Below are 15661 nucleotides of genomic sequence, written 5' to 3'. Positions count from 1 at the left end.
AGAACTTCCCGTTGTTTTTTATATTCACTATGAAAGTTCAAGATTTGTAAATATTTTCACAATTCCTTCCTATTTGGGTCAAATGGTATGTAAGTAATAAATGTATGCAAAAGTAGATGGGATGAGTGAGTTGGAAGCGGTTACATGAAATGAGCTTCTAAATACTCATAGGATAAAACCACTTCCAGAACATATTAAATATCAAGGTGATAACAATTCAACATAATTATTAGCTTTGAAGTGTTGGACTTTTAAGTTTTTTCAAAGAAGGATTCTTGTCTCTCTCTCTCTCTCATTTTTTCCTGTATCTATGTACACAAGATCAAAGCAACAAAGACTAATGCTTATTATTCATTGGATCATGAAATTCATCAGCTATACATGTTTGGTTAACAGCTGACATACACTGCTATCTAACCTTTTGAGGGCCAATATTTGCAGATAATTTAAAAACATGTCAATTTCATCTAAGATTTGATCCTTTAACCTGCACAAAGACCAATCTTCTATTAACAATGAAAGGAAAACTCTAGGGCTGCCAAAATAACTTCATTTTAGAACCCAAAGTTAGCATTAGGCTGGCAATGTTTTGATTTTGGTAGTAATGAGACTAGAAAGGGAGGTAGGCACCTTCCAGATTTCTCACTTGTACTATGCTGAAGTAAAGCATAATGTGGCTTAAAGCACAAACTTCAGGTTATGAAATTTTTAACCTCTAATTAACCGTTAAGAGTATTACCATTAGTTTTCTGTGATAGTTAACATTCTCTAAATCAGATTACATTCATTTGAAAATGAATCTGCATATGTGTGAATGTGTTACTACACACAGGATCTCACATGTGTCAATTTAAAGAGTTTAAGGATCCAAGAAGCCCCCACTAAAATTTAAACATCTTTCGATGGTTTTCAGGATGTCTAAACTCATTCTTTCCCATTGACAGAGCAGATCTTAATTAGAGTGAGAAAGAGGCTCTATAAAATTTCTGGGTTTCTAAGTCTTCAAAATATACAAGAGATTGAACATGTTATTTGGTTTGACAGGCATAGTCTGACCTCAGGTCAACACAGGAGGATCAGCCTGGTTTGGGTTTTTCTGGCTTTTCACAGCTGGGAGGTAAATGGTGACTATATTTCCAAAGAAACTCTTTTGATTCGGAGCTCCAGGAGATCTTGACATCAAAACCTTAAAGCAAATGACTGTCACATGCTTCAAAGGGTTTATGTCAAGACAGTTCTACTTATATAAAATGAAAGAGGCTATATATAAAAAAATCCTAAGGAATCCACTAAAAAATGATTAGAACAAAAAAACAAGTTCAGCAAGGTTGCAGGGTATAAAACCAGTATCTAAAAAATCAACTGTATTTCTGTACACTTGCAATAAATGACCAGAAAAAGGAAATAAGAAAATTCCATTTAAGTTTGCATAAAAAAAATAAGATACTTAGGACTAAATTTAGCAGAAGAATGGCAAAACTACAAAACATTGTTGAATGAAATGAAAGAATATTAAAAATAAAAACCCAGAAAGACATTCCAGATTCATAGATCACAAAACTTGATATTAAGATGGCAACATACCCCAAATTGATCTCAACATTCAGTGCAATCTTTGTAAAAACCTAGCTGGCTTCTTTGTACAAAATGATAAGCTGATTCTAAAATTTATATAGGAACTCAAAAAACCCAAAATAGCTAAAATAATTTTGAAAAAGAGGACACATTTGGAGGTCTCACACTTTCCAACTTCAAAATTTACTACAGACAATCATAATAAAGACAGTGTGGTTCTGGAATAAAGATAGACATATAGATTAATGGAATAGAATTGAGAGTCCAGAAATAAACTCATCAATCTAGGGTCAATTGATTTTCAACAGGGTGCCAAGTCCATTAAACAAAGAAAGAATTGTCTTTTCAATAAATGGTGCTCATATGAATAGATATCCACATGCAAAAGAATTAATTTGTATCCCTACCTCACACTACATAAAAAAGTAACTCAAAATGAATAAAAATAAAAGTAAAAGAGTTAAAACTTATAAGCTCTTATAATAAAACATGGAGATAAATCTTCATGACTGAAGATTTGGCAATATTTTCTTAGATATGACACCAAAAGCACAAACAAAAACAAAAATAAAGACAAACAGGACTGCATAAAAATCAAAAACTTTGAATTATGTGCTTCAAGTGGCTCTATCAAGAAAGTAAAAATATAATTCACAGAATGGGAGAAAAATATTTGCAAATCATACATCTGAAAAGGCACTTGAATCTAGAATATATACAAAGCTCTCACAACTCAATAATAAAAAGACAACCCAATTAAAAATGAACAAAGGTTCTGAATAGACATTTCTCCAAAGAAGATATATAAATGACCAACAAGCACATAAAAAGATGCTGAACATCATTAGCCATCAGAGAAAGACAAATTAAAACCACAGAGATATGACTTTAGTCCCATTAGGATGGTTATACAAAAGGTGAGATAACAGCAAGTGCTGACAAAGAAGGTTTAGGAATCAGGACTCTACTATACTGCTGATGAGAGTGTAAAATGGTGCAGCCACATTGAAAAACACCCTATAATGTCTTGCAAAGTTAAAAATAAAGTTAGAATTTGACCCAGAAATTTCAATCATTGCAATTCAATCAGTAATGCAATCGTTACTCAAGAATTGTATTTTTATGTGAGAAATCAGATTTGGGAGAGTTTTGAGGGCACTTTATATCCTCTTGGCTTGGAAGACTGCCTGCTGCTCTGCTGGGGAATCTTTGGTGGCCCTGGGAGTGTACTGAAGTGGAAGGAAGAAAGACATATACAATCACTTAAGATCTGTGTGTCTCAGTTTTCTTATACGCAGAAGTAAGAGTTTTATAAAAGTACCTGACAAGCTTTTTATAAGACTTAAATAATAATGCAACCATACAATAAATAGTCTCCTCCCTTATTCTACTAATGAGGCTACGTCATAGTCCATCTACTAAAGTCCTGTACCGAATGAGGACATCTTCTTCCAAGGGTGCTGCCAGCATGCCGTGCCGACCATTCACCCTGTAAACAGAAGCAACTCCAAGCAAGGTGTGTTAATCTCCAAAGCCTACACAAGAAACCACAGCTACAACCATGATATATGATTCTGTGAGTCCTACAGAGAATACCTAAAAAGTTTTCAGCATCTTCTAGCACCAACCTTAACTAATGTGAAGAGATTCTGATACAGAATCAATATTTCAATCATCTGCTGAACCACAGAATGCAGAAAGCAATTCCAGATGATATGGGCTTTCTAAGCGAATAAGCCCAATAAGGACACAAATCACCAATTCTTAACCCCCATCAGTGAAGTATTCTATAGATTACATATTGTAAATTCTATTAAAATTTGATACCAGGAAGCAGTAGAAGAAAATACCTAATAATTGGTGAATAGGTACAAGGGAACCAATCCCAGAGAAGGCATTTTGCTGGGAAGATGGGGTCAGAAGGCAAGAAAGGGAAATTACTGTGAGAGACCAGAAAGGAGTATCTCTGGGAAGGAATTATTTTTAAGAGACACGAAAGGAAATAGAAAAGAAATTCAAAGAGAAAAATTAGCCTCATGGTGATTCAATAATGACAAAAAAAAAAAAATCCTTAGTGAACTTTAACAAAGCCAAGCATTTTTTTAAATGTTACAGAAATGGAGAGCTGGTGGTGGAAGGCAGTTTCCAAAAGAGACAAAGGTTGGAGAAATACTGTAATTACCACCAAGTATTTCTTGGGTAACTATTATGTTTCCGTGACAGGAACAGGCCCTTATTTGCGGTTGGGTGAGAGGTAGGTGTTTACGGTCTTATCTCTCCTAGTAGTTCACAATAACCTTGCAGAAATAAAACTAATAGATAGCATTTTATATATGATGAACACAAAAAGCAACCAGAAAACAATTAAACACCAAAATACACAGAACTAACTCTAGGTAAAGTAGGAGTTCAGAGTCAAGAAATCTCCGTGTAAGCTGGAATAGCCAGAGAAGGAATCCTGAAAGCAGTAAGTTTTCGAGCACAGGAAAAATCAGAATGCTGGAAAGACTAAGGGCATATGCTCCCTGAGAGGCACAGAGCAGAGCACAGGCGGGAGTGCGCACAGGGTCCGTGGAGGGCCGGGCACATGCGTGTGTGGTCATGTTGGAGAGTGAGGGAAATGAGGTGGAATAGGTTGCAGTAGACCAGGTTTTAGGGGCTTTGAAGACCAGGCAGAGTATGCGCTTGTGGCTGAAGCCAGCAAAACAATCCAACGCACAATGCTGAATAGGTGAGTTACATGGCAATGCGTTTAAGTGCTTTGATGGTCCTAAAACAGGTCCCTTGAAAAACTGTTAAAGACATGGGGGCTATTCGTGAGAATTAAACGAGATGAAATACGAAAATGTTCACAAACTAGAAATATGAGTATGGAATTCAGAAGAGAGTTCCGGAGCTAGACATGCGAAAGTAGAAACTGACACTTTCATTTTCCATGTATTTCTTCTTTCTGGGTTCTTTTGTGCCCCATTCATCCCATAAGACACTTGGCTTACAGTTTACATGCACGTGAACAAAAACAAAATTAAATAAAATTATAAGGAAATTAAAGCAATGAAAAATTGGGAAGCAGGCAGAATACTGATAAGGGCTGGAGATGTGTGAAGCTAATACCAAGAAGCAAGTGTAAGGCACAGTGAGTAGGGTGGGCACTTGGAGTTTGGACAGTAATTCATTCATTCATTTATTCAACTCCGGCTATGGAGCACCTACTATGTACAAGGTCATACTGGGGATACAAAAATGAATTTGTATAGTTCCTTCTCTCCCAGAATCCACAGTCTAGTAGAACAGAGGGAAGTGTAACCAGATATTTGCAGGAAGGTAATTATTGTCATATATTCAAAGGTTCAGAGATGGTTAAGGTGTGAAAGATCGAGGACTTAGGGAGGGAATATGAGATGAGAGAGTCTACAGGACAGGCCTGTCGGAGTGCTGGGGAGCTTGTGTAAAAGCCAGGGAATTGGAATGGTCGGGTGGTAGTTATCCCAGGTGAAGTCAAAGCCAAAAAGCAAGGCCACGTGGAAAATATAGGCCTTAGGATGATAGGATGTAGGTACCCAAAGTTGCCCAAGTCAGAGGGGCAAGGAGCTCCTGGACCAATCATTTGTCAGATCTGGGGACAAGACTGGAAGTACTGACTCATTGCAAGGGAACTAAATGGGTCAACCATGAAAGAAGGCAGCCTGACTTCATCTGCTACCCTCTCATTTATCTGCAGGGAGAATTAAATGCCTATAAGACAGAAAGTTTTCGTACATGTACCTGCAACCATAATGAAACCAAATAGTCAATCGATTGATTTCATTGAAAAAGAATTGAAGATTCCTAGAAAGTTTGAGTGGTTTTTTGGCTGAAATATTTACATTATACTCATTTTTTTCCCAACACACTCTTATCTATCTTATTTACAAACTATTGCTTGCTGTAGATATAGCTGGACACACATACTCCCAAAGAAACTGCCATTTTTCAGCATAGAAATGCAGTAACTCACAAAGCATTTTTGAAAGTGGCAAAGTGGACACATTTGATTTAGGAAGATAATGTTCTAATCAGAGAATAAACTTATTTCAAACAATTGAGGAGGGACAGTATAGGAATTCTATTTTGCCACAGTGTTATTTTTAATTATTCAATAATGTTCAAGCATGTTGCTATTTATCACATTCAAAATGACCCTTCTTCACAAAGTGGCCCATTTCCAGACCTTCTCTGTATCCTTCAAAGTACTGTGACTCAAACAGACTTTTGATACAGCATTGTACTTGTAGTTTTTCAGATCAATTCTATTTTGAAGAAACCTCTAGAGAAGAAATTTTACAGCCTCTCAGTATCCTTTCTACATTTAACAATATTCATTGTCAGAAATTTTTTCTTATATTGAACTCAATTTAGACTTGCAATTTCAACTCCTTTCTTCTTGTTATGAATTCATTGGAAATAAAACACCTCTCATAAGCTATATAACAAGAGCCTTTATTTATTAAGCACTTACTTTGTGCCACACACTGTGATAAAAGCTTTACATATTATTTCATTCAATCTTTATACCATAATGGAAAGGTAAGTATTTTTATTGTTTCCATTTCAGAGAAGAAATTGAAGCTTAGAGAAGTAAAGCCTTGCCTGGGATCTCACAACTAGCAAATGGCAGAACTGGGACTCAGCTGAAGTCTTTCTTACTCTTAATTATGAGGAAATTAACTGCCTCCCAAGGCCTCTCTCAGCCTTGTCTTTACCCTTCCTAAATAATTCCAATTTTTTACCTAATTTTCTAAATCACTTAATCACCTCGATCTTACTTTCAAACCCTCTCAACATTTTCCAAATCTACTTTACCAGGAAACAAAGATGAAATTTCCTAATAAGCATTATTTTATGGGTCTAATTTCTAGATTCCTATTTTAAAATCTTCATTCCATTAATTTCTTAATAACAGTGCTATATTACTGAATCATGTCTAATAAGCTTTCATACCTTCTAGACCATTTCTAAGAACACAAGGTGATACTGAAATGCTTACTAGCGAATATAGCTAAGGTAATTGCTCTTTTATACCTACTGTTATTTTTTTAAATAGAATTGAATATTCTATTGAATATTCATTGAATATGCATAACTGTTACAATTGCACTACAGAAAAGAACCAGTTTCATTTTTTCCTCCAAACCCAGCAGGATGTAACTTAGTATAATTATTTAAATTTTGTAGAAAAATACATATGTCAAAATAAATATGACATCATAAAACAACAAAGGAGAAAAAAACAGAAGGTCGACACTGTCAACTAAATATCTTTCACAATCAATAATTAAATTAAAACAGAAAATTAATTGCCTTTTTGAACAAGGTTTCATTATATACTTAATGGATTTTTTTCATTAGATCATCTGGAATATATGACTTCTGACCTAAATAATTGCACCTTGGCTCATAAATCCTGTGTATATATTCCGTCATGTGCATTCTAAGTACCTCACCTCAATATCTCTACTTTTCACTGCTCCCATCATTTCTCATACACACACACTTGGCTCCCCAAAAATACAATAAAATAAAAGTAGGAATTATTACACTCATGAATATGGCAAAGTCTCTTAGGAAAAATCTTGGTTCATCTTCAAATAATCTTTTATCAATGCAGCAATTGAAATACCAGATATATTAATAATTTTATGTAGTCAACTTTCCAAAAGAATTTTTATCAATTCACAGATTAGCCAATGGTCTTTACTTCAAAGAGAAGACATATACTTCAGTAAAGAAATGAGAGAAACTTTACAAGAACAATCTTATGATCATTCTCTCACATCATCAGCCATGAAAGTTCTCTTTAACCCCCATCCCACTTCAATTTCAAGTCAAGACAGAAAAGAGCAGTGTCCAAAGATTTGCTAATTATTCCAAGGGCCAAGAAACACAGAGTAAAAAATTTCAAGAACAATATCATTGTAAACATGCTGCATATTCTCCAAATTGTCAAGTTTCCTCTATGAAACAAATAAAAGCCTTGTTACTTTGCAGACACAAATTTCAGCCAGTGCTTGAATTAGTATTTGTACTGATTCCTTTTATCTTTCTCTTCCAACTTTTACATTCTAAAACTAAAAATCTCAAATTCTATTGTCTTGGTATAAATACCCGAACTAAAGTTATGCTGTATTCCACACTACAAGTTTTCAGTCATCAAATATGTGGAACATTTATCCCAAGGAATTTTATAAAATCCAGTTGAGTTACAACGGGACAAAAACATATAACATTTGCCTTGGACATGACTATACTTATGGAAGTAGGAAAGGACTTCTACAAGAATAATAAATCCTTCCTTATTGTGGACCACGCACATATCATCAAATGATAGAGCCCAATCTCCAAACACTGATTAGGACACTCTGAGCAGACTAAGGGGCCAGCTCTCAATGGCGGTTATTTATTCAATTCATAGAATCATGGAATCACAAAATTTTAATGTTGAAAGGAACCATAAAAATCATCTGTTCTAATCTCCTCATTTTACACAAGAAAATTGTCATTCTTTTCATGTGTATCCAGCCAAAATTAAAAGTATAATTCAATTTAATACTACTATTTATACATTTAGGCTTCTAAGATTCCTGTTAATACAAATGAAAATCCATTTCAAAAATCACAGAAACTTCTATTCCATGCGCCTTTATAATATAACTGCGTTGTGCCCTTTAGATACTGTTGGCATTATTGAACTCAAACTTGTTTTTAAGAATCTCTAAATCAGGCAGAAGAGAAATGACAGTGCCAAAAAACCAGTCAGACTCTAAGTAAGTTAAAAGCAAGGGCTACATCTTGACTGGCTGCTGATCCCTTATGATAGCAGAGTACCTATCACACAGTAGGTACTTTTTAAGGAGTTTAGTGCGATGATTGGTGGAATGAATGAATGACTGCTCTGAACTCAGGTGTAACAAAGTAAACAGGAAGAGAAAGTTAAAAATCCCTGCTGGGCTAGTTTACAGAGCTATTTAGTTGAACTTTGGGATGTTTATCAGTACTTGGATTCACAGTGGTTTGTCATCACAGGAGTTTTACCTGAAGTTCTCACCAGAATAGGTACCACCCTTACAGCTTTCTATTCTTAATGCTCTAAAAGTGTATTGGAAACAGTCCAAGAGCAGCATGACTATAAGAAAACCTGCCATTAACTAAAGACATTTCTAACCTGCATAACCATTTACACACTCCTCCTTCTCTTTCCACTTTAATTTAAGCTTATTTTACCACAAAATCATACGGTCGTTTAAACAAAATGCTGTTGTTTGGGGTCCAAACAAGCATGAAGACGTGCTCTATTCCAATGCACTTCTAGTCTTTCCTCAATTTTCTTACTTCAAATGAAGCTATAGAAGCTTAAACATCTTACCATCCAGATGATCCACGTAACAATACACATCATAAGTTTCCCGAGGAGAACGGAATCCATAGGTCCTGACTCCTTCCTTCCCCATCATATCTCCATAACAGCCTTCTCGGGGAGCCCGAATGGGATATCTAAGGAAATAAATGGCTAATAAGTGACACTTTCTTCTCACTCCCAAATTAATAAGTTAAAGCCTATGGCCCCCAGACCTCTCACCTAACAGTCTGATCAGACAGCCAGCCTGCATCACACTGCTCAAACCCATCTTCATAGGCGGCAAAGAGCTGTTCCGGGGTTGCTATAACTGCCCCAACGTCCAAACAAGCCTTCTGAGCCATCTCAAAATTCAGGGTGTACCTGCTGGTTGCTGCCCTATAGTGAAACACAACTCCTGCAAAGACAACAGCAAATAATTATGAGCACATTCAAATCTCCCACTGTGCAGTGCAAAATTTCTCATTGGAGTAATGTGTCAAATTAATTAGTAACATGGTAATGACATCAGGATAATTATTTTTACTTTCTGTAGCATTATGCAAACTCATGTTGATTTGAGGATCTTCAAAAACGCCATTCATCTAGGTGTCCCCTTCTGCTCCATTAGAAGGTTTCCTAGCCAGGGATTTTCTGTTAACATGTAAACAATCCAAGAAAGAGATTTAAATTGCTAAATCCCAAGTGATGGACAGTTGTCCTAATTACAGGCAGTATTCAGGCTATCATGGAAACAACAGGTACCTAAAGGGAGTAGGCTCTGCTGAGGATATTAATACAAAGAATTAAGCAGGCCCAAAGATCAACTTCTGCTTCATAACTTTACCCAGGACCAACCCAATAGACCAGTCTCATGAAAATATTCACTAGCATCATATCTCAATATAAAACATTGAGATATTTATTTTCAGAGACAATATACCAGGGTGGAAAAGAGACTGGACAAATATGAGTAAGAAGCTTTTTTCCAATCCCAAATTTGTTCTTACTTATATACAAGTCAAGCTCTCTGAGCCTTAATTTCCTCCTCTGTGAAGTAAAACTAATATTGCTTATGTTATTTTATTGATGTGAAGTTCAATTTAGGTAAAGGATTTTAAAATGCTAGGTAGGCTACCATGTATTGCCTGTATGTTTATCATATTCACTACCTGACCAGAGTAACTTAGGGTCTCTGCTATGACAGATAAAATGTATAATTTTTACACAAAGAAAGCCTGAAATAAAATTCTCCAGACTCCCCTGGTAGAAGCTCCTAACACTTTCCTCAAATTCCATTCTGTTGTATTTTAGGGGTTGTATAAACTAGTGGTTTTGAACTGTGTTCTAGGGCTCAAGGAATTGTCAAAGGGATGAGAAAAGAGCAACTGAGGGGGTAGAGCTTTGGATTCTCTTTTCTCATTTCAACAAGAATGTCTCCATTTTTAGCTGGAGTAAATATGGTGACTCATTTCTACAAGACACCAAAGTGGGTCAAACTAATGTGCCAGGGAAGTCACTGAAAAATAGAAATTGAGGCAGCTGTGTCTTACAAATGAGATTTCATTAAGAGTCATATCATTTAAGAACACTTTTTTTTTCTGTTATTTGGAATAAATTGTGGTTTCCAAGATATGTGCCACTCTCCTTTTACACCTAGTAATTTCCTGGGATTGACGGTAGTCTATCTTCCACAGCCTGACTTCTAGCTGTGAGACTGTCTCCCAAGTGTCCATCCTTAGATTGTCTCTGTCTTCTAAGGCAAGTGTGTTCCAGTAAAGTAACCTTAGGGGAACAGACCAGCCATCTCATAGATAAGTACCTCTGATCAGTGCCAACACAAAAAACCTGCATAGGCACTGAGTAGATGCAATGACAACCAACATTCATTTTCCCGTTCTGCCCTTTCATGACTCCAATATAAGTCTTTCAAAAATAAAATAAAATAAAATAAAATAAAATAAAATAAAATAAAATGAAATGAAATGAAATGAAATGAAATGTCAGTTTGTACCTTCTATATAACCTCTCTAAAATTGCCCAGAAGTATATACTGTGCTGTCCGGTAAGTATGAGAGATAGCTTAAAATGATCGCTAAGGCTTAAAGAAGAATTTCAGTGGTTTTAGATTAGTTTTATGTTGATCAAAGCTTCAAATAGTCTTCTTGGTAATTAAAAATCTTCCATGTGCATGGAAGATTGGCAGTAAGGAGGCACAAAGGGGCCTCCTTGACCAAGGCAGGGAACTTCAATCTATGTAAGTATCTGCGATTGCTGGAATAATTTGAAGACCCCATGGAGCTAAGGAGATTAAGTGGAGGATTTTCATTGTTTCAGAGGGGCAAGGGGCAAATCCATTGCTAATTCTTTAATGATGAAAAATTGTAAGAAGTTTTTAAACTCCTTTGGGGATTTAAAAAAAAGTGATATATAAACAAAAGAGAGGGAGAAAGAGAAATCACAGTAGTACCATCAGAGGCTAACTAAAATAAATGATAAGGTTAGAAGATCCCAGGATATTTAGTGGATGCCTGGACAACATAAAAATAGATTTATAGAAGGGAGCAATAGCACATGAATGTAAAAGTGTGTTCAGAAAGTGAATTTGTTGCATCTGAAATTCAAAGTATTTCCTTTTGGCTACACAAGAAAGAGTTTTAATAAAACCCTTTATATAGTCTTCTGAAAGGTAAATATTTTATAGGGAAATGGAGAGTTGGAAGAAAATCTGTTCCATCATGTCTGAGTATTAGAATTTTGCTTAATAACTTGCCAAAATATTATGCTTCCAAGAGCTACGGCATTATGTGTGTACCCAATTAAAGCAATTTTTCTTTGCTTTGTCTCCTAACTTAAATTCAAATGACATAAACCACCACTGAAAGGAGGGTAAAACTAAAATGTCTCATTGCAAGACTTAATGGATAACAACTAGTATATTACCCTTAAAACACTTTATGAAGTTCTTGTTTTAATCCAATTCAAATATTTATTGAGTCTTAGCCTTTTTAATACACTGCGATCTGTACCATGGTTTTTATTAAGTACAGTATTTCTTCAACGTAAGTTAAGATAGAATTTATATTTCTGAAAAGCAAACTCAAAGATTTTAATAATCATACTGAGAGAGTGAGAAAAAAGGGAAAAAGTCTTTTCGTGTATATATGTATATGTGTGTATGTATGTATATATGTGTATATGCATATATTTCTATATGTGCATACACACGTGAAAAAATTAAAAACAAACTCTATATCAGCCTTTACAGTCTTGAAAAGTAATCATTGATAGGTCTCAACACTGAGTAATGGTCATTGAACTACGTACCATGTGTTGAGGTATTCATTATTTTCAGTATACTCTACATTACTACCTGGAATAAATGAAGTTGGCAAAAAGTCACCTGTCTTGACCTCTGAAGAAATAACAGTTCATCTTCGGTGAGAGGCATAGACTATTGGATTGATGAGTATTTTTTTCCACTTGTCCAACCCACAAACAACGGTTACTTTTGAGTACCAATTCACACTTCTGAACCCGTTATATCATACCACCTTCTCGCGGATTCTAAAAGCCTTACCATCCACGGCCAGGGACACCGAGTCCTGCGTGTCTTCAATCCCGTACATGACGTCGCAGCGGTACAGGCCCGCGTCACTGGCACGCAGCTTGACCATGGTGAGGGAGGCATCACCCACATCCTCGGGGTGCGTGGGGACGGACACTCTCCCTTTGTAGCCCTGACCAACCTTAATATTCCCATTTTGGGCCACAAGGACAGTCGTCTCCTTTAAATCCTTTCCATTTTTGTCCACTTCAATCTTAGACCATTTGATTCGGAGAAATTCACTGGTGTTGTAACTGGGTGGCAAAGTAGGCATGGTTGAAAAATGACAAGGCAGGCTGACTTTCCCGGAGAGGGCGCCCTTAACAGGCGGGCTTTTTTCCACTTTGACTGGAGGAAAGAGAAAATAGCAGATTAATAGTCCTAAAAAACCCAAACTGAGTCTATTAAATATGTGTATGAGTGAGAAACCCTTATAATGGTTTGGTCACATCTTCAACATGTGAAATCATTAGAATGATTCTATATAAAGAGACTAGCATACAATTTCAGTGACGTTTTATAACAAAAACAAGGATTAATAAGGCTCATTTTTACGTACTGAAATATGGCATTCATTTTAAAATATTTGTAACTTAGTCTTTAACATGAACAAAATAAGCAACAAAAGACAAGTACAAGAAGAAACGCAACCAAGGGCAAAAGACGAAGATGGGCTAAAATCAGCAGCAAAGGTTTAAAAGACTGGGCCAATGTTAGGAAGAGCATTTGAAAGGTGAAAATTATGTCTACAAGTCAGAAGACAAAAATTTTTTTAAAGATAACTGCCATATTACCTTAGAGGAAATGAAAATAAAATGCAAAGGGGAAGTGAGAATTTTAATAAAGTACTTTACAGGACTGGCACAAGGGAAAGTCTAACATTTGAAGGACCCTCTTAGGTCCCGTGTTTGAACCAAAGGCTTTCATCATAATGACAAATCCAGCTGCAATCACTTTGCAGTGAAACATTACCTCTCAATTATATGCTGAGGGGAAAGTTGGCTTCTGTTCATCTAACCCTCCTAAAATATTTACCTGCAGAATGTCTTTCTGTTTAAGCTTTTAACCTTTTAATGATAAAGAATACATTGACTACAATTTAACACCACTACATGTGAAAGAAAATGTTCTTTTCACTCTTACAGGAATCCATCTGCCTCCCCAACCCCACCTCCCTACTTTCCAGACTCTGTTATTAGGCTAGACAATGTGTTAGTAATAAAAGAAATTGTTGTTAATGCACAAGCAACACTTACATCATGAGAATACGGTTAACAAGTTAATAGTAGCCTCTAAGTGAAGTGAAATAATGATTTTTAATTAACAAAATGGTGTGTATCTAACACTTACCGTGTTAGTGGTCAGAGGTATTGGTAACATATATCTCAGTATGGACATGCATCAGAAATGACATAGATATCAATGCAATATGGAAATAGATATCTTTATCAATGATACAGATATAGATAACATCGGAATAAGTCATTTTGAAAACTGTAGGAAAATATTATGGAGACAGTATACTCTTTAGAAAAAAAATCTCTATTGCTAAAGATTGAAATTTTAACTTAAAAAGGATGGGCCTATAAAATCTTTTATATGATATAAACAATCTAAAATAATACAGTATTCTATTTAGTGTACTTACTATAGAAATCACTAATCTATTTCAAATTTATGGTTATTGCTGTCATGTATTTGTGTATCATTTTATTAATCTACTTACAGCTTGTCCAAAACAGATTTAAGGGACTTAATACAATTAAATAAAAATAAATTGAAGTCTGTATTAGCTGCACTAAATTCATCTTTAAAATGTTACTAAGACTATTAGAATTTTGGAATATAATAGCAAGGGAATAATTCCATTTTTTAATGGCCTCCTTGGCTTATAAAGTCAATTCTCTAACTTCATGCTCACCCTTTGAGTAAAACTGGTCCAATTCCTTACTCAGGATGCTCCACTGAAAGGAAACAACAAGCTCCCAGCTGGCTGGTGACAGACCTGAACCAGAACACATGTCTCCTGACACCTAATCAACGAATTATTTAGCTTTGGTGTTCTTCCTCTGCCCCTAAATTAAGTTGCAAAAGTCTTCATTTTAGTTCCCATTCAGAGTCTACTCTAGACCCATCCTATTTCTATAACTCATTAATCACATCTGAGCTGAAACCTTTTAGTAATTTTATGATCTTTTTAATAAATACAAAAAGTTTGCAGGGGACTCCCTGAAAGTAACCCCTACCTGTTTCATATTCTTTTAATTTGGATTCAATTAGGGAGATGATGACAACACAAAGATATCTGGATTTTTTTTTTTTTGCCAAGGGTATGGGTTTAATCACACAAAGCATGAGAATTTTGTAATCCAAAAATCTCCAAATTTACATTGATCATATGTTCTAGAAAATTTCATCTTCCTTACTGAAGAATTATTTAGACAATTAACTCTGCCACAAATAAAATGTTGCTCTTTAATGAAAAACTATACATTTTTATCAACTTCAATTATGTTTTAAATTATGAAACACATTATAATCTCCTTAAAATTAGTTTAGGATAAATTACTTTAATTTCTTTAATATATATTAACAAATTACAGTTCTTTTCACAATTTTAAGTGTATAGGGGCAGACATGAAATTCAGCCTAATCTATCCAAGAGATAGAAACTAAATTTCTGAAACTTAGACCATTGCTAAATAACTGCTACAATGAAATGATACATTGAACAAAATAATGTCAAATGGCAATTTCCCAAGGGCTATTTATTGTTCTGGGTGTTTATAGGTATAAGAAAATTAAAAGCTTTGATTGGATATAAATATATATTCATGTAGAACCCAGTCTTAATAACAGGATTAACAAAGAGCTGTGTGGTCACATCTTTTGTGTATCAAATCTTGGGTCTTAATGTACTCGGTCACAAAAACTAAGTTCACTAAATCTAAATATTTTAACAAAGAAATTTAGTAGTTCAGAGTACAATGTTTATAGATTACACATGCTTTAAAAAAAAATCTGCTACCTACAAGAACTTGTTTGAATCTCTGACAATGTAAGTAATGAAAATGAATCCTAACAAAAAGTTCAGTCTTCCCACCAGA

At 35.1% G+C, this 15661-nt stretch overlaps 1 protein-coding gene across 2 annotated transcripts in view; it reads right to left on the bottom strand.

Moving 5' to 3' along the window:
- The window catches only part of VCAN (versican), a 100122-nt gene that overhangs the window by 71314 nt on the left and 13147 nt on the right, over positions 1-15661 (bottom strand). For both annotated transcript variants that reach the window (XM_045566276.1, XM_045566277.1), the window contains exons 3-5: positions 12528-12902; positions 9191-9365; positions 8978-9105 (exon numbers count right to left, since the gene is read on the bottom strand). In XM_045566276.1, coding sequence (XP_045422232.1) covers positions 8978-9105; positions 9191-9365; positions 12528-12902 — 678 coding nt within the window. The remainder of the gene's footprint in view (positions 1-8977; positions 9106-9190; positions 9366-12527; positions 12903-15661) is intronic.

The sequence above is a fragment of the Lemur catta genome, chromosome 12, assembly GCF_020740605.2.
Source record: "Lemur catta isolate mLemCat1 chromosome 12, mLemCat1.pri, whole genome shotgun sequence".
Classification (NCBI taxonomy): Eukaryota; Metazoa; Chordata; class Mammalia; order Primates; family Lemuridae; genus Lemur; species Lemur catta.
Note: the sequence above shows the minus strand (reverse complement) of the source record. Positions and strands in the feature narration are given on the sequence as shown.